General features: G+C 32.8%; 1 protein-coding gene across 2 annotated transcripts; it reads left to right on the top strand.

Annotated features, from left to right (window-relative positions):
- Positions 1–583: 583 nt before the first annotated feature.
- On the top strand, positions 584–4,433 carry TPR5 (Tetratricopeptide repeat (TPR)-like superfamily protein). 2 transcript variants are annotated; one of them, XM_079069874.1, is made up of 12 exons: positions 584–787; positions 1,341–1,436; positions 1,511–1,609; positions 1,890–2,051; positions 2,299–2,423; positions 2,529–2,650; positions 2,729–2,811; positions 2,878–3,021; positions 3,385–3,567; positions 3,657–3,751; positions 3,840–3,937; positions 4,191–4,433. In XM_079069874.1, the coding sequence occupies exons 1-12, from the start codon at positions 746–748 to the stop codon at positions 4,295–4,297; spliced, it is 1,356 nt and encodes a 451-aa protein (XP_078926000.1). In that variant the 5' UTR covers positions 584–745; the 3' UTR covers positions 4,298–4,433. The 2 variants fall into 2 exon arrangements, with proteins under 2 accessions (XP_078926000.1, XP_078925999.1); XM_079069873.1 differs by having other exon boundaries at positions 585–787; positions 1,887–2,051.
- Positions 4,434–19,679: the final 15,246 nt, after the last annotated feature.

The raw sequence follows: 19,679 nt of genomic DNA on the forward strand, positions 1-19,679 counted from the left end.
GAGTTTGGATATTAGAAGGATCGATTTTGGTTGGAACGAATTTCAGTTTTGCAATTCTATATTTCCGTTTCAGTTTTCTCAAGGAGCAAGCCCTCAATGTCAAGGTTATTGTTAAGAAATCACTTTGCCAAGCACGTAAAACGAGTATTTTCAATCTATAAATCTGTAATCCATTACTATTTACTTTTAATTTACTTTTTATTGTCTTGGTGATAGTTATTGTTAATTAAATTATCAATAATCACAAAAAAAGATTAGCTATTTTTTCAATTGAAAAAGATTTAGTAAAAGAAATTGATTATGAAAATTTCATTAGAGAATTTGGATTTAAAAAGGCTAGAAAAATTAACTTTATGTCTTAAATATATTCACAAAAATCATATACATAATAAAAAAAATTAACTCCGCCGCTGATTATAAACTTTTTAGTTTATTATTGTCGGTCCCAAATCCGAATAAAAAAGAAAAATTTATATCATAAAGCATAGTAAATGCCAAAGGGCTCCATATTTTTTTGTCCCCCTTAACTAAATCAATGTATGTGAAAAGGGATGTGTATGAAACCAAACAAAAGGATGAAAGTGTGTACAATGAAAGAAAGGGATGAAAATACACATTCTTCGCCCGTAGCTGTTAAACTTAAACCCCTTTCTTTGACACCCGAAGAAAACTTGACGCCAGAAACATCGAGAAGAAAAGCACCCAGCTATACTGATCAGACTCTCTTTCTCTCTCTCGCCAAGCCATGGCTAGGGTTCCAAGCAAGCACGATCGAGATAATCCCCTGGTAATCATTTTCTGTTTCCATTTTCTTTCTTCTTCGTCCGCTCTACTTGCAGTGTGCACTGAATTGAAAATTAGGATCGATTATTCGTAAACTTCGAACTTCTGTGCGATTCACCTGTAAGAGAGGATTTTATTGCGTTTTTGTGACACTCGTACGTGGCTATGGAGCAGTTAACTGGAAAAAGTCAGCTTTGAGTTGAAACAATGCTCCAACTTTTTTTGTTCTTCTTTAGTCCATTTTGATCCTTATTCTGTCGGATTGATGGTAACTTTCCCTCAGTTCAAACGCTAAGATATGACGCATTAGAATGTGGGATATATTAGGCACATATTTCATAGACAGATAGTCTAAAACTTCCACTGAGCTTTATACCTAATTGAACCCACGCATACACTTCCCAATGCTTCTTGTTTATTTTGACTGTTTGAAGTCTCCACAAACTTTGAATCTTTGTTAGCTATATACTGTTGTTTGGTTTGTTAGAATCCCGCAGTCACACAGTTCTTCAACATATATAATGTTTGTAATTTGAATAGCTTGGTTGTTCTACCAGGATTTCGAGGGATTTTTGAATAACTTGCAGGATTGGGAACTTTCACTCAAGGATAAAGACAAGAAGCTGAAATCACAATCTGATGTGGAAAAGATGGTAACTTAGCACACTTTCATAATTGCATCTCTTTGTTGATTTTTCGTTCACCTTGTTTTTTGATCTATTACTAGGAACCTTTAAATCTGAAAAATGCTCTTGGTAATTCATCCAATCTTGGAACTAATGGAAGATCACGTGAATCAAAAGAGCCTGGAAGTGGAAGTTTAAAGGTAAGTGGATTAAATAGTCATTGTAAAACATGTATGCAACTAGTTTACATGTTTTAGGATTAAATGATGTAGTTGAACAGGGTTAAATTAAATGCAAGCAATAGCAACAAACTTTTATTTATTTGCATGTTCTTTTCATTTTCTTCCTATTAGAACATTGTACTTTGAAAATTCTACCCAGTTATTGCATTTAATAAACAAATAACTGAAAGTATATTGCTATTTATTGTATTAAGGTCTATTTGATCATCTCATACTGACTTGATTTACATCTCAGAAGATTGGAGTGGATAAAAGTCAAATGGGTAAATCAACATCTGTAAATAATCCAAGTACTGCAAGAGGAGAAGATTACCTTAAAAAATATGAAGATGTTAGCAGTATATCAAGTGGCTTTATAAAAGATGACAGTTCCATAGATGCTAATTCAGAGAAAGAATTGGTATGGATTGTGGTTTTAGAAATTTACATTATTGGTCCCTGAACTATTCACCAACTACAATTCCAGTCCTTCTATCTCTAGTGAAAAATGTAGCAATTATCACTCTCACAAACATATATGTGAGAGTGAGACTACTTGTTTCTGGACCTGTTACAAAATGGGAATCAAAGGACTGAAACTGCAACTAGCAGAATAGTCTAGGGGTGGTTTTTGCAAATTGTAATATACTCTTATTCCTTTTTTACAGGGTAATGAGTATTTCAAGCAAAGAAAATATAAAGAAGCAATAGACTGCTATTCTAGAAGTCTTGCATTATCACCAACTGCAGTAGCTTATGCAAACAGAGCAATGGCTTACCTTAAACTCAAAAGGCAACTTTTTTTTTTTTTTTTTTTATTTTTTTATTTTATTTGTTTACTTCTTGTTTTTTATTATACTATTTTTATATTTGTCTCCTTAATTTTCAATTTCATTAGATTCCAGGAAGCTGAGGTGGATTGTACAGAAGCCTTAAATCTAGATGATCGATATATTAAAGCATACTCAAGGCGTTCAACTGCTAGAAAAGAACTTGGTAAATATAAAGATTCAAAAGAAGGTATATTTCGTAATTTTCCCAAAAATTTACATATATACCCTTCACAAGTCTACTTATATTGATTTTTGCTAACTACAGATGCGGATTTTGCTTTGAGATTGGAGCCAAATAATCAAGAGATTAAAAAGCAGTATGCAGATGCAAAATCATTGTATGACAAGGTATGTGATATACCAAGTTCCCTCCTTAAACCCTAAACCCTAAATATGTTTTGTTTAAATTTTTAGGAGCTTCTTAAGAAGGTATCTGCAACAGTGAAAGCATCAACAGAAGGGTTGCAAAAAGACGAAAAGTCAAACAATGGTCAACAATATACCCCGAAAATTTCTGAAACAACAAGAGTATCTTCAACTAAAACAGAGAACATTGAGGTAATGTGGAATAAGATGCATATTATTCTGAGGTTTTTTTTAGAGAAATGTTGGAAAAGCCCTTATATTTTAGATGTTTTTAAAGAAAAAGCCCTTGTAATTTTTTTCTTCTTTCTAAAAAAGTCATTTGAAAATTTTCAAGTTTTCCATGAAACCCATTGTATTATTAGGATGAATAATATAAAAATGAAAAATCCTTATATTTTTAACCTCTTTATGAAAAAGCCCATTAAAAGGTGAAATATTTACAATTCTTAAGTTGGCTTTCATGAAAAATTTATAATTTTCAAATGGCAAAAAAAAATCCAAATTATGATGTTGTTTTATCTTATTAAAAGAGCTTTTTCTTTTATGCCATGTCAGATAAACCATAATATTGGGAAGAAAATTATAAAAGAATCAGTCCAACAGCTTGCTGCTAGGGCAGCTTCTCTTGCCTCCACTGAAGCTGCAAAAACCATTTTGCCCCCGACTTCCGCCTATCAGTTTGAGGTTTCATGGCGGGGATTCTCCGGTGATCGTACCCTTCAGTTTCGCCTCTTACAGGTATAAAATCTATTTTTCAAAAAAAAAAAAAAAAAAATCAAAAGTATAATGTCATAATAGAAAAAACTTTTTTTTACTTGTTCATGTAGGCCACAGATCCTGTTGCATTACCGATGATATTTAAAAATGCCATGTCAGCGCCACTCTTAATTGATATCATTCGGTGCATTGCCACCTTTTTCAGGCAAGTAACTGATTTATTTGTGTTTCAATATCTACTAATAAAAGATTAATTTATATTCTTTGTATTTATTTAATTTACTTTGTGACAGTGATGAAGTTGATCTAGCTGTCAAATATTTAGAAAATCTGCCAAAGATCTCGAGATTTAATATGATCATCATGTGCCTTTCACCTGCAGACAAATCTGGTATGTTTTTTTTTTTGCACAATCAGTATCTTTATATAAATTTACTTATTTACCCTTTTTGTCGTGTCGCCCCATTTGAGTAATCAGGAAAAAGGACAATTGATGGAATTAGGAAAACAAATATATACAAGTTTTTTTTTATTATAGATGAAAGAAAATTACCCTTTTTAATATTTTAGCATTATATAAGGGTGCCGTGTGCCCGTTTTGGTCATTTTGATATTCTAGTAATGACTTTCTTTATGGTGGATAGATCTTGAAAGAATTTGGGATGAAGTATTTTGTAACAAGGAAGTTGTACCAGAATTTCTTGAGATCCTTCAACAGCTACGCCCGAGATACTGTGTTACTAAACAATAATTGCTATAAATTAATTAATGTTGAATTTTAATGTACATGGATGTTTTTTTTTTTTTGATATCATGTTTAGGTTAATTCTTCTATTTTACTTTGAAGATTTCTTTGTTTTTGGTTATATAGAATGCTTTCATTTAAACCTTCAATTAAGGACACTAATCAACATCAAGTCCAAATATGACACCATTAACAAGCCTACAAGTACAAGCTACGACAATTTGATGAAATTTTAATTTGTGGCCCAGTAATAAAAAAATGTTTAATTTCATTGGACATATATATTGTATATTTGGATGTTTAAGTTATTTGAGAAAAACAAATCCAAGTCGTAATCCAGTTATACTGTTATTGGAGAAATACTAGACGATTGATTTTGAATATCATGTGTTCAAAACATTATCTTCAAAATTGCATTTCTGCACCTTTTGAATTAGTTCCACCATATAAATCTAGAATATTCGTACTAAAACATTGATTTTAAAATCATACGTAACTACAACTTCATTATTGTTTTGTAAAGTTTGTTATTTTGAGTCTACGTTTTTGTTGGGCTTTCATAAAATTAAGCCTCATGTGAATTTTCTAGCATGACAAACAATGTGCTTACGTGTTCTACTTTGTTTTAAGCCCCACTGTGTTTACCATTTTGTCAATTAATAAGACGATTTTATAACTACACCTTAACTTTGTTTTATTTAAAAATTATCATTTTCATATTTTGAGTAACAAACACTTATGTAGTTATATAAACTTATAATCTTATTGGAATCTACAAAGGGTAACCACGTAATTAATTGGTTAGTTAATAAGTTCATTTTTAGAAAACAGGTTTACTTGCACCATTGTTCTTCTCTAATAAATCTATGTACTTGATCATTAATTTCAAAATTAGTTTTAACTAAATATTCGTTGTTTTTACACCACACATTATTATATACATGTGGCCTGTGGGTAGTTTGAAAACAAAGAAAGGGACCTTTTATGAATCTAGACCAAGATGACATTTTTACTCGGATACAAGCGAATTCATAGAGCAAACTACGTGTAACTCGACGCATGACTCATTGACTTGTATATCTTTGAGTTTCAGAAATTATTGGTACTACCCTTAACTTTTTAAGGTTTTGAGTCTGGCCCACTTTCAATCGGTTAAACAATTTGATTTCTAGACAGGACTTTATAGTATGCACTTTAGGTCCAATTTTTATTACTTAAACTTCCAAAATTCATAGAATTGCCTTTGTATTCTTAAAATATGATTTGATTACCGAGTTTTATGAATAAACGTTTTGCCCAAGGGTTTGAGATGTGATATTTTAGTAAGGGTTAACCCACAAGGCCACAACATGGGGGAATCTATACATTGGAGATTGGCCATGAAGAGTAGTTTTTAATCATCAAAATATAATATATTGTGGTCATGGTTTTGAATCTTAGTGACATTTTAACTAGTATTTGGTATTGGTGATTTATGTTTGTAGTTTGTAGTTTCTTTTTCAATTTGATTTTTTCTATGCACAACATCCGTCAGAAATTTGTCTTAATCCATTATCCACGAGTGGTAGATTCAGAACGAGAGACGACTCAATCAGTTTGGGGCTCTAAGCAAACAAAAAAAATATGAGGCCCTTTGACATTTACTACACTTAACGTTACAAACCATCATTTTTTTCCGAGGTAAGGACCATCAATAATAAACTAAAAAGTTTATAAGTGCAAGAGTTAAATTTATTTATTTATTTATTATGTATATGTTCTTTGTAAATCACCAAGACTAATACAAATGGGCAAAGAGAATACTGGAAGCAATGGATTAATGGAAATATTTGTTGCTTGACACCCTTGACTCGTTGACTTCTTCCTTGACTTCATTCCAACCCAAATTTAGAAACTCCAAACACAAAATCCACACAAAATTATTCAAGACTTGACAATTGAAAATATGTATTCTATAATCAATGAATAAATTGAAAATAATTAACCAATTAACCTTAATCGGCTAACCCTAATAGATAATGAAAAACTGGAAAATATGCGAAACACTTACCATTTGGCGTTGAGGATTTGGACAATTAAGAATCGAGATAGAAGAATAGAAGATAAATGCGGTGTTTCAGTTTTCAAGATCGCACTGACGTGCCGCATACGTTTCATCTTCAAGAATCAAGATCGCTCACTATGATGTGACCTAACGATTAATTAGTAATGGACTAATTGAGTTTTAAGATATATTAATATTAGATTAAGTTTGGAGAATATAAGACCCTTTATAATTTGAGGCCTTAAACCCTAGCTTAGAAAAATATAAGGTTGTGCTGCCCTTGCTAGAACGAAACCTAACCGGGGTCTATTATATATAAAAAATATATAAAAGTATAAAGTTTTTAAAATTTAAAGTATTTTTGAGTTTTTTTCGATAAAAAATGTCAATGCATGAGGGTTATTTTCTGTAAAAGTAGATGCCAATGAGGGTATTTTTTTTAGTAAATAAGATGTTTTAGAGGTCTTTAGTAATAAATAGGGTGAGATCCACTTCCAAGTAGGATCCATGCACCCCACTTAAATGAGCTGCCTCCGCCCCTGCCTACAAACCAAAATTCGACATACCGATTTCCATCATAATACTAATGGATATTTGTGTCTTCGGAAATGACCCACTTTTATTATACAACATAGGTGTATACATACTAAAATACATTACCAAAAAAACAACATTTTTATTATACAACATAGGTGCATACATGCTGTGAAAAAACACTACCACAAAATACGACACTTTTATTACACAACATAGGTGCATACATACTATGAAAATACACTACAACAAAATACAACACTTTTATTATACAGCATAGGTGCATAAATACGATGAAAATACATTACCACATAATACAAACATTTTTATTATACAACATTGGTGCATACATACAATATAATGAATAACAAATACAATACTTTTATTATACAACATATGTGCATACATACCATAAATATACATACCACAAAATACAACATAGGTGCATGCATACCATGGAAGTTCCAAAAAATACATAATATATTGTGAAAATACAATAAAAGACAACACTTGTAAACTCATCAGAATAAAAATACGTACATTACCACAAACATTATATTTGTCATCTCTAAAGAGCACTTTTCTTGTAAGGTACACTCTTATTCAGCCTCGAGCTCCAGCCCAGGCCCAACACTATCTTATATATATGGACCAACCGTGAATGAAAGTATATAATAACTGAAGTTTTGATAAAGTTCAAGGGACCATTTAAGTAAATTTCCAACTGCTTTTTTGTTTTTGCATAAGACCCGCCAACTAAACCAACCGTCTTCCTCAATCTAATCCTACATACACTCTCTGTTACCCTACCAGGTCATCATCAAAGGTGCAAGGATTCTTGGCCCATATCAACTTGTTAATTTCGATCACCCATATTATGATCATTTGCTTTTTGTTCTATCTATTTCAATCGTATTGTATTTCTGTTTTTTCGTTCAATTAACCTAGGGTTCCTTAATCTACCTTTGCATTCCTCCCGCGTCTTGTTCTAACAGGTAAGATTTCTTATTTCCTAGAATTTTATTTGAATCTTTTTGTTAGTATATATGCGTACCATATTTATCTATAGTTTTGTTTAATGATAAATATTGGATTTGTATCCAAGTTTCGTATCGTACTATCGTATCAATCATTTAATTAGCAATACACGAAACTGATAACATCATTGTCTAAATGATATGCAAAAGTACTTGAAATTCTGATGAGAGTTTTCTTCCCAAACTCTCAAAATCAAACATTAAATTTATCACTTCTAAAGTAGGATTAATTAATCCATATTTGTACCAACTCTCTCATCAATATCTTTGTTTTTGCTATGTCGCATCTGGTGAGCAGTTTATATTGTTATCCAAGCACCTGAGATTGTGCTTGTAGGAATCAGGATGATTTAGGGTTAGCCTCAATGCATTATCTTACAAGTTGTGAAGTTAATCTGCATATATAATATTTGTAGATGATGTAACAAAATATTTGTTTCGATGTATATTGTTCAAGATACATCAAGTCATTTAATCTAATCACAAATTGATTAGCTTTTCTTGAGTTATTTGTGATAAAATCTTGATGTTGTTCTAAACTGTATGTGTGCAGATATTGTTGGTTATATCAAAAGAAAACAAAAATGGCTGGAGCTCCACCTGGGACTGCAAAAATGATCATCAAGGAAATAGGTATTGGCATGGTGTTGGGTTACATTTGTGGTGCTGCATGGAAATACACGTACCATAAGGACCTGACCAGAAGGACCAAATCCTTCTACCACATGCTTGATAAAGGTGAGATCTCAGTGGTCGTTTCAGAAGACTAATTATTATTCTATCCGCATAGCATTCTAAATGGTGACTTCTAATAAGCAATATTTTTGCTGGTTTGAATCATTTAGCTTCGTAGTCACTTTTCCTGAATTGAAAATTGTAAATAAAAGCACAGCCTTGTATCGGTTGCTTACATGAGACGAGTTCTTGTGAGATCTGATCATCTACTTTGGTTCTTTTTCTTGTGATTTTTTCAAAGTAAAAGGGATAAAACATTATAATAAACAAATCAATGAAAAAGAAGACATAATACGGAAATTCATAATGTACTTAAGTAGAACACTATAATAAACAAATTAATGAAAGTAAATAGGTATTTCTTGCTTTTAAGTTTTAACTCATTTTAACAGCAAAACGATTTGATTTGCTACTTGAAAATTTAAAGACTTTTGATGTTCAACAAGCTTTTGTTTAATCTAGTAAGCTTTATATGATTGTATTTTCTTTGTTTAATACAGAAAGTAGTGAAGAAAGTAGAACGCTATGATAAACAACCAACCACAATACATAGCTATTTCTCGCGTTTCACTCATATTTTTCAAGAAAAAGCGATTCGATTTTCTAGTTGTAAATTTAAAGACTTTTGATGTTTAACAAGTTGTCGTTCTATATATGATTGTATTTTCTTTATTTTATACAGAAAGTCATGATGAAAGTAGGACAATAAAATAACCAACCAATTAAAGTAGGTAGCTATTTCTTGCGTTTCACTCATTTTTTCAAGAAAAAACTATTCCATTCACTAGTTGTTAATCTAAAGACTTTTGATGTTTAACAAGCTGTTGTTTAATGTCGTAAGCTATATACGAGTGTATTTTCTTTATTTAACACAGAAAGTCATGATGAAAGTAGAACACAATAGTAAACAACCAATAGAAGTACGTAGCTATTTCTTGCATCCAACTCATTTTTAAGATAAAACAATTCCATTGGCCAATAGTAAATTTAAAAACTTTGGAAGTTTAACAAGCTGTTATTAAACTTTGCAAGTGTTATATAAGTATGTTATCTTTATGTTAATACGGAAAAGAAGACTTAATCCGGAAAGTCAGAATAATTCTTTCTCTCCGAGTCCTACAATTTTACAAAATTTGCCATTGTAATTCCTTATCAAGAAAGAAGTTAATAGGAAAGACAGAAACAAGACCCAAATCAAATTCACTTGTGATGATGGACTCGGACTCTATGAACCAAGTCCGGAATGGAGCCAGCCAGTAACTTTATTAAAAGTAAAAGAAATTAATTTTTAATTGTATGAATGACGGCAACAAGCGATTCATTGTAATAAAATATTTTCTTATTTTATTAATATAAAGGTAAAGCATAATTATATTTTTGATTTTTCTTAGGAGTGATGATAAGTATTATGAGAAGTTTACTCTTAAGTCAATCTTGAAAGTATTGCTCTGAAAGTTAAAAAACACAGATACGTGAGTAAATTACAAAAATATTGTATACGCTATAAACATGTATTTTTTCTTTTTCTGATTAACGAACCGCAAATGCAGATTAGTCACATACGAATACGGAAGGAATACAATTATACATAATATTACGAATACGGATGGAAGTTAAATGTCATTAATAATTAAATATATCGTTTTTTAAATGTAATATATATATATATATATATATATATATACATAATATATATATATATATATACATAATATATATATATATATATATATATATATATATATATATATATATATATATATATATATATATATATATATATATATATATATATATATATATATATATATATATATATATATATATATACAGGTTGGCGGGTTGACCCACGAACCCAAATAGATAACCCAACCCAACCCATGAAATAAACGGGTTGGTGGGTTGACGGGTTGGCGGGTCAAAAATCTCAACCCAAACCCGTCTATTTTCGGGTTGGGTCAGCATCGGGTTACGAGTTGGGTCGAGAGTTGCCACTCCTAATCTGTTGTAGCCCAAGCCCGTGAACTTTTAGGGTTTCTCCCAAGTGTGATTCTCAACCTAACCCAATTTATTTATTAAATGGGTTGAAATTGCATCCCAATTAAAAAAATGGAAAAAATTCAATGATTGTCAAGTTTGAAAAAAAAAAATACAACCGCAAATAAAGATAACATAATTAAATATTAGTTATTAGATATTAATATTTCATAAATATTAAATAAAATTGAATAACATTCTTAAACATGTTTGAAACAAAATTAAAAATATCAGTTATAATTCAGTCAATTTAATTAAATGTGTTAAACATCTTTGACTTATTTATGGTGTGTTCGGCAAACTAGCTGGTAGCGGGTAACTTGTAGCAGGTACCGAATATCTTGTAGCAGGTAGCTTTTTGTTAAATGTTACGTGAGGTAGCATTTGAATTTGTAGCGTTTTGTTTAAAGTAAAAGTTAGAAGCTTGTAGTGCCAAACAAGACTTTCTGTTCAAAACAAAGCGTTTTGTCAAACGTTAGTAGCTAGAAGCTCTCAAACGTTCCGTGCCAAACACGCCTTAATTAAACGGGTTAAAAATATCAAACCAATCAATTAGTAATTGAGTTAGGTTCGTGATGGTTTGACAAGTTAGATATATCTTTGTGAAAGCAATATCGTGATGAGTTCTTAGTTTATATAAATAATAATGATTGTCACTTGTCCAATTCATGTATGTATCACGGACCAAAAATGTCATAGTAATTTATAGATAAAGTCGAGTGATCAAACTCTTAATACAAATGTTATTTGAACAACCCAAACTAATAACATGTTATCTTTAATGAACAAACGAGCAACTCTTCTAAAATTCAAGAATATAAAAGTTGTTTAACATTAATATCAACAAATGTTATCTAAATCTTCCCTTTATGGGTAAACTTGATAGCATTTTTGTACAAAATCAATGTTATACAAATAGATCAAAGCAAGAACACAAATAATGAACAAAGAAGCTCATAGTTGTTAATATAAATGGAAAAAATATTAAGAGCATGAAATTAAAACAGGAACTAAAGCTCATAAGTTGATAATTCTAATCGGTTGTGCTCAAATTTCAATTCTATGGACCAATTTGTTATATCAAAACACAAGAAGAGATAATGTGGCGGTCTCATAGAAGACACGCGCACTAAGGTCAAGGGGTTCTTCAAAGTTGTTCAAAAACAATAAAATCTACTAAAACCAATAAGTCTAATGAAAAAGAAGTAAATTATGAAAGTGTTGAAATCAATTCATAATTAGAAAACGAAGAATAAAAGAAAATGGAAGTTTACATTTAACCGTAATCTAGCACATGCAATCCAACTTGCGTGCTTACACATTAAGTAGATTAAAACAGCAAACAACAATCCACGAACACCAACAAAAGTTGAAATTTAAAGAAATTACCTATCGAAAGTGATGAGTTTATTAAAAGCAAGAACCTACAGGAATGAAAATTAAATTGGTAGATTTTGAATGAAATCAAAGACCCGTTTGACAGATTTATCGATAAAAATCACCTCGTTGCTGGTATGACAATGGTTCGGTGAGATTATTAGTATTGTTAGTATGATTCATATTCATAACCATTCTTGAATGTGATATAGTTTTGTAGGTTGGACATTTATAGTACTTATGGTCAGACCCCACGATCCTTCGAACATAGCCATTTCTTTCTATCTGTTCTTCTATGCATGTTCGTCTATGCCTCCATGGATCCAACCCTTTTGAAAATCTTATTCATTTCTACCAATCACAAATGTAATAAAAAGCGAAAATTTTAGTGTTGGATTCAAGGAATTTTAACAAACAGTTGGTGGACATACGGAAAAAAAACAACTCCAATTTTAATTATATCAAAGATAGAAAGATGGATAGAGACCACCGATCACCGTTTCTTATATGAGAAGTGTCATGTATACCTTTTCCTTCTTTCAGGAATTTGAAAAAGTGACTTGCCTTAAACGCCAATAATAGAACATGCACATAATTAGATATCTTCATAGCCAAAAGAAAACCAATCAAAAAATTAAATAGAAGCTTAAACCTGCAATTAATTAGAAACATCAAATGAAGACGAAAACCTGAAGGTTGAGGTTTGAGAGGTTAGGTATTCAGTTATGGTGAAGGTGATGTGAAGATCATTTATGAAATAAAACCGTAGCGAAGAAAAAAAGGGATTTAAATTTTGAATTTCAAGATGATTTAGCATCAAGACCTATGACTGTGCGCAAGAAATGTGACATGAGTTACGAGATTCAATGAGCGGGAAAACATTTAGGAGAGGGCCTAGGAAAATGCTACGTGGCAAAAGAGTATAGAAAAGAGACAGGTGGTATTGGGAAACTATTCTTTCATTAAGGCTTGAGGGAATGGCCTTGCCACCCCTCTGGCCAAAATACTCGTTAACCGTTTCTACACCACCCATTAAGAGTCGCTATAGGACTTGCTACTGATGTAGCGCTAGGGAGGTAGCGAGAAGAGAGAGAAGGAAATGTTGGTTGTGATTGGCTATGGTTATTTATTTATTTATTTTTATTCAAAATAAAACCTATTAAACTCCTCTTAATACCACTCCCTATCTTTTTCAACCTATACATGCTAAGCTTACGTGATAATATCAAAACCTATGTGGCAATAAAAAATCATACATGATAAGATGCTAGGAGTGCTACCACTCTCTTTAGCCTAAAAAGATAGATTTATTAAGAAGATAGATACATATAAAAATATCAAGGAAGTCATTGCTCCACCGTTTTTCATTCTTTTGGATGAGAATGGAAATTCTAATTTATTTTCAATAATTAGATATTTTTCAATTTTCATTAAAACTAATCTCAAAATAAAGATTCCTTAATTATTTACATAAATTTACATCGATTAAGCTTTTCCACATTGCTTGTAAATTTACAAATTTAATAGATAGTTTTTTTCTTTTTGCTTTTAATATTACTTTATTCATTTACTCTACAAAACTGCTACCAATACGACCATAGATAAGCATTGTGATACAAGTTTAGATGTTTAGATGTGGCCATCTAGACCAATGAAACGATTCTTGCTATCATTATTTTATTTTATTTTAGTTGAGTTTGTTAAATTGTTTAGCTGTTAAGTGTTAGTTAAGCTTTAGTTAAGTTTCTAGTCTTGCAAAACTAGAGTAACCCATTCTATTTTACTATTTATTTTAGATAATTCTAGTAGATAGATTAATTTCCGTTCCTTGAGTTCGATACCCTACTTGCTAATTTATACCACCAATTGACAGGTCCACTGCCTTTTGTGTGTCAAATTCATAATTAAAAAGTAGGATAAAACTAGTAAGTTTTACACACATCAACATCTAATATTACATTAGATGGGAATTGGGTATCTCGATATAAAAGATTTTAAGTGGACGTTAAACCCATCCCTACAGCCGCATTGTACACAAGATCTCTTGCTAACCTTTGGTTAGATGATCGGCTAAATTCAACCGAGTTCTTACAAACTCCACATATATCACACCAGTCATGATGAGCTCACGAATCATGCTATGTCTAACATCTAAATGTCTATACTTTCCATTGTACACTTGACTATAAGCCTTAGCCAAAGTTGCAACATTATCACATCTAATAGAAATGGTAGATATTAGTTTGGGCCATAATGGAATTTCATAAATCAAATTCCTTAGCCACTCAGCTTCTTTACCAACATCAGACAATGCAACAAACTCAGATTACATGGTTGAGTTAGTAATGCAAGTCTGTTTCTTGAATGCCTAAGAAATGAAACCTCCTCTAAGAAGAAACACCCAACCACCAGCAGAGGAGTGATCCTCTAAGTTGTTAATCTAGCTGTCATCTGAATAACCTTCCAAAACAGAAGGATATCCACTATAAGTTAAACCATAATTCATGGTCCCTTTCAAATACTTGAATACTCGACTCACAGCTTGCCAATGATGTGTACTAGGATTACTAGTATATTTACAAAGCCTTCCCACAACATATGCTATATCAGGCCTAGTACTAATCATGGCATACATTAGACAACCAATAGCCCTTGAGTATTCAATTTGAGACACTGGAGATCCTTTATTAGGTAGAAGCTTAAGACTAGGATCTATATGAGTGCTAACAGGAGAACAATTCTCAAAATTAAACTTTTTCAATATCTTCTCAATGTAATGAGATTGAGAAATTGAAATCCCATTGTTTCCTTGTTTAATTCTTATACCAAGAATCACCTCAGCCCCCCCGGTCTTTCATTTCAAAACTAGTTGATAAGAATTTCTTGATTTTATCAACTTCTTCTAAATCAGTACCAAAAATCAACATATCATCCACATATAAACAAATCATGACTCCTTTACCAGAAGTATCAAATTTGCTATATACACACTTGTCAGCTTGGTTTAATTCAAAACCATTAGACAAGACAACATCATCAAACTTTTGACGCCATTGTTTTAGTGCTTGTTTCAAACCATATAATGATTTCTTTAACTTGCACACTTTGTGTTCATTTCCAGGCATCACAAACCCTTCAGGTTGTTTCATGTATATTTCCTCATCCAAGTCACCATTCAAGAATGCAATTTTCACATCCATTTGGTGAATCACAAGATTATGTATAGCTGCAAGAGCTAATAATAATCTAATAGTATAAATTATGGCAATAGGAGCATAAGTATAAAAGAAATCAATGCCTTCCTTTTGTCTAAAGCCTTGGATAACCAATCTGGATTTATACTTATCAATTGTGCCATCCACCTTCATTTTTCTTTTGAGGATCCATTTACATCCTAATGCCTTGCAATCAGGAGGTAAATCAGACAATACCCAAGTATTGTTATGCATGATAGAATCAATCTCATCCTGAATTGCCTCTTTCCAGAAATGAACATCCCTAGAAGCCATAGCTTCACTGAAAGTCTTTGGATCCTCCTCAATATTAAAACAATATTGATGTTGAGACGTAATCTCATCCCTTGTTCCTTCAACTAAATATAGTTGAAAATCAGATCCAAAAGATTTAGCTTTTCCAGCTCTAGTACTCTTTCTAAGTTCAGGCACAAAACTTGTACCACCAGAACCATCTTCAGCTTGAGTTATGTTCTTGTTGAAAGATTGTTGAATCATGTCCCTTGGTCTAGGTATAGATGTAAATCTTTCTTCATCAAAGATAGCATCTCTTGACTCTATAACAGAGTTTACAAACATAGAGTCATTAGATTCTAAAACATAGAATCTATAAGCTTTGGAATGCTCAGTATATCCAATAAAGATACAATCTATACCTCTTTCACCCAATGTTTTCCTTTTGGATTCAGTGAGCCTCACAACTGCTCGACAACCCGAAACTTTGAAATAACTTAAATTTGGTACCTTTTTACACCAAAGTTCATAAGGAGTATTCTTACTCCTTTTGTTTGGAGTTCTATCAGTTAACATTGCCTCACCCTAAAACCCTTCACTTAATCCAGAATAGGACAACATGGAATTAACCATTTCTTTCAAAGTCCTATTCTTCATTTTAGCTACACCATTTTGTTGTGGTGTATAAGGAGCTGTGATTTGATGTATTATTCCAGTTGATTCAAAGTAAACTGGATCATAATACTCACCACCTCTATCCGTACGCAAGACTTTTATTAATTCATTTTTATGAAGCTCAACTTGTTGTTTATAGATTTTAAATTTATCAAGAGCTTCATCCTTAGAATGTAGCAAATAAACATAACAATATCTAGATGCATCATCAATAAAAGTAACAACATACTTTTTGTTTCCAAGGGAAGTTGTTGCATGGAAATCACATAAATCACTATGTATAAGTTCCAACACCTTGCTTTCCCTAAAAAAATCTTTGAAAGGTTGTCTTGTGATTTTAGTTAACATGAATGTTTTACATTTTTCATTGTTTATATCAAAAGCATGAATTAAACTCATTTTTGACATGTCTTTTAATCTCTTGTAATGAATGTGTCCTAGTCTAGCATGCCACAAATCAGATTTATTAAAGTTATTGCTAGTACTAGAAGAAGCTATGCAAACAAAATTATCATAACTAGGATAATTAATATTAAGCCTAATCATTCCATTACATACATATCTGAAACCCATAAAAGAACCATGTCTTGAAAAGATATACTTGTCCCTTTCTAATACTTGTTTGTAACCACAATTATTTAAAACAATTTCAGACACAAGATTCTTTCGAATCCCCGGTACATATAAAACATTGTTCAGGCACAAACACTTTCCAGAAGTAAAGTAAGTAAAACAGATCCTAACCCCTTGATTGGTTCAATTGAAACATTTCACATTTTCACCACAAATCCATCTTCAATTGGTTGGCATTCCTTGAACCAATGAAGATCTTTACATATATGGCTTGTTGCTCCCAAATTAACCCACCATGCAACATCATCATCCTGCACATAAAATGCTTCAGAAATCACAGAAATATAATTCTAAACATATTTAGAATTCTGCATGAAAACAGAAATTTGACATTGTTGCTTTTCTGGATCCTTGGAGCCACTTGGTCCAACACCATCCTTGTTCACTTTACGAAGACGACAATCTTTCTTGAAGTGACCCGGTTTGTTACAATTCCAACAAACCAACTTAGTATTCTTGTTGGAAGACTTTTCATCCTTTCCTTTAAACTTCCTTTTTCCATTAGACTTCTTGGGATTCTTTGAACTTTCTCCTTCCACCATGTTCACAAAAGAGGAACCAACTTGGTTCTAGCCTTTATGATTGTTATCAAGTTCTTGAGTCCTTAAGGACTCTTCAATCCATAAATGACTTCCAAGTTGAGTCAAAGTCAATTCCTCTTTGTTATGTTTCAGATTGTGTTTAAAATCATTCCATGAAGGGGACAGTTTGTCAATGATCACAACCACAGAAGTAACTTCATCCATTTTCAAATTGTGTTTAGCAAACTGTCCCAAAATCCTTAACATTTCATGGAATCGTTCCATAACAAGTCTGGAGTCAATGTAACGCCTGGTTTTTGGTACACATTTATTTATAAAATCATTCATTTTTATAGAGCTACTCGACGAGTTGGAAGCCCCAAACTCGTCGAGTAGAATCGAGTCTTGGACGCGGGGTTTCAGCTATCTACTCGTCGAGCCGAGAACCCTCAACTCGGCGAGTAGGTCTGGCAGAGTGAAACCCCAATTTCGGGGTTTTGCACCCTATTTAAGCATCTTAATCCCCACCTTTTGGCCTCATTTCCAGCCTCCAAGTCCTAAAACCTAATCCACGAAACCCTAGAGCATTTTGTGAGTGTGTGAGCCATTCTTGAGTAATTTTGTGTGTTCTAGAAGCTATAAGAAGAAGAAGGAGCTATAAGGTTCAAGGAGAAGATTGTAGATCCAGGGATTTCCTTCCATCCTCATCACTTTCTGGTAATCAAGTCTCTAACTTGATCATTCATTCATTAGATCTACTTACTTCCATTTTTATGAGGGTTTGGTTCAAGAACCTTGGTCTTTGGGATTTGGATGTCCCAAGTGACTTATATTTCAGATATGGGATCTAGAAGGGGTTCCATGGCATAAAGGTGCAAACTTTATGACCATGGAAGCCCCATGAAAGCTTAAAAACGTTATTATGGCCTTTTTAGTCCTAAAAGGCCATGCATGGAAGGAAAGCTAGGAACTTTACGTGTCCAACTAATGTCCAAGGCCAAGATATATTATAGTGTGCTTTGGTTTAGAGTATTATGGCTTGTGGACCAAGATCTATGTTCTAGAGAGTTAGGGTTTGAGCTAAACCCATTAAGAAGGACTAATAGCAGGTAAAGTTGGAAACTTTACCCTTAAAAGTGTATTCCTAGTGTGTAGATGAAGCATGGAGTTTGAATCTGAAGGGTATGAGCTTAATCCATTGAGATGGATCAATCAGACAGGGGAACTCGGCGAGTCCATAGAGGGACTTGACGAGTTGAGTTGGTTTTTCCCGTTTTAGCTTAAGGTAGAACTCGACGAGTCGGTGAAGGGACTCGACGAGTTGATTCGGTAGATCGCGACTATGACTAGCCTGGGAACTCGACGATTCGGGGGGTGACTCAACGAGTTAGATCGCGATTTCAGGTTCTAGGACTCGACGAGTTGATGGAGCAACTCGACGAGTTGGGTCAACCAGAAGGTTGACTTTGACCAAAGCGTTGACTTTGACCAGGGGTAAAATGGTCATTTTACCCTAAGGAGAATTATCAGGTTTTGACTAAGTGTTATTATGATAATAATAGCCGGGAGTCGTGGGAGTAGCCGTCAGAGATTCCTCACTCGTGATTTCAGCAGTCAGCTTTGCGAGGTGAGTCCTCTTCCAGTAGGAACGAGTCTAAGGCACCAAGTCCGGTCCGTTTATGTATGTTAGCATGTCCAGGGTTAGCCCGATGTAGTTATATGTTTCCGGACTTTGGTCCGATGCCGGGGCAAGCCCGAGGAATGTTTGTATGCTTGATGTCTTCATGATTCTTGCATGTGTTTGTTTATGTGTTATGGGCTTCGGTCCGATGTCGGGGCAAGCCCGAGGAAGGTTTATCTAATATGTTATGCGTTATGTGTTTCGGAATCCGGTCCGATGCCGGGGCAAGCCCGAGGAATGTTTATATGTTTATGTTTTAAGTTATATGTTTATGTGTTATATGACTGTTGCTATGTTATATGTATACCAGACTTCGATCCGATGCCAGGCGGGGCCCGATGTAGCGGGAAAGGCCTAATGTATGTTATTATGTGATTATGTGTATGGTATGTGGTAGTTTGGGGAGACTCACTAAGCTTTGTGCTTACAGTTTTCAGTTTGGTTTCAGGTACTTCCGGTAGCAAGGGGAAGAGCTCGGGATGATTGCAGTGCACACACCATTGATTCAGTCTGGGATGTTTAGACTCTGATATTTGGCACATGATTTTGATACTGTATTTTATTATGATGATTTGAGATACATTACTTATGTTCTTTTTATAAGATGACAAATGGTATTTATGGTTTTATAAATAAATCAAACGAAA

This window comes from Lactuca virosa, chromosome 9, assembly GCF_052849685.1.
Source record: "Lactuca virosa cultivar CGN04683 chromosome 9, Lactuca_virosa_CGN04683_v6, whole genome shotgun sequence".
Taxonomy (NCBI): Eukaryota; Viridiplantae; Streptophyta; class Magnoliopsida; order Asterales; family Asteraceae; genus Lactuca; species Lactuca virosa.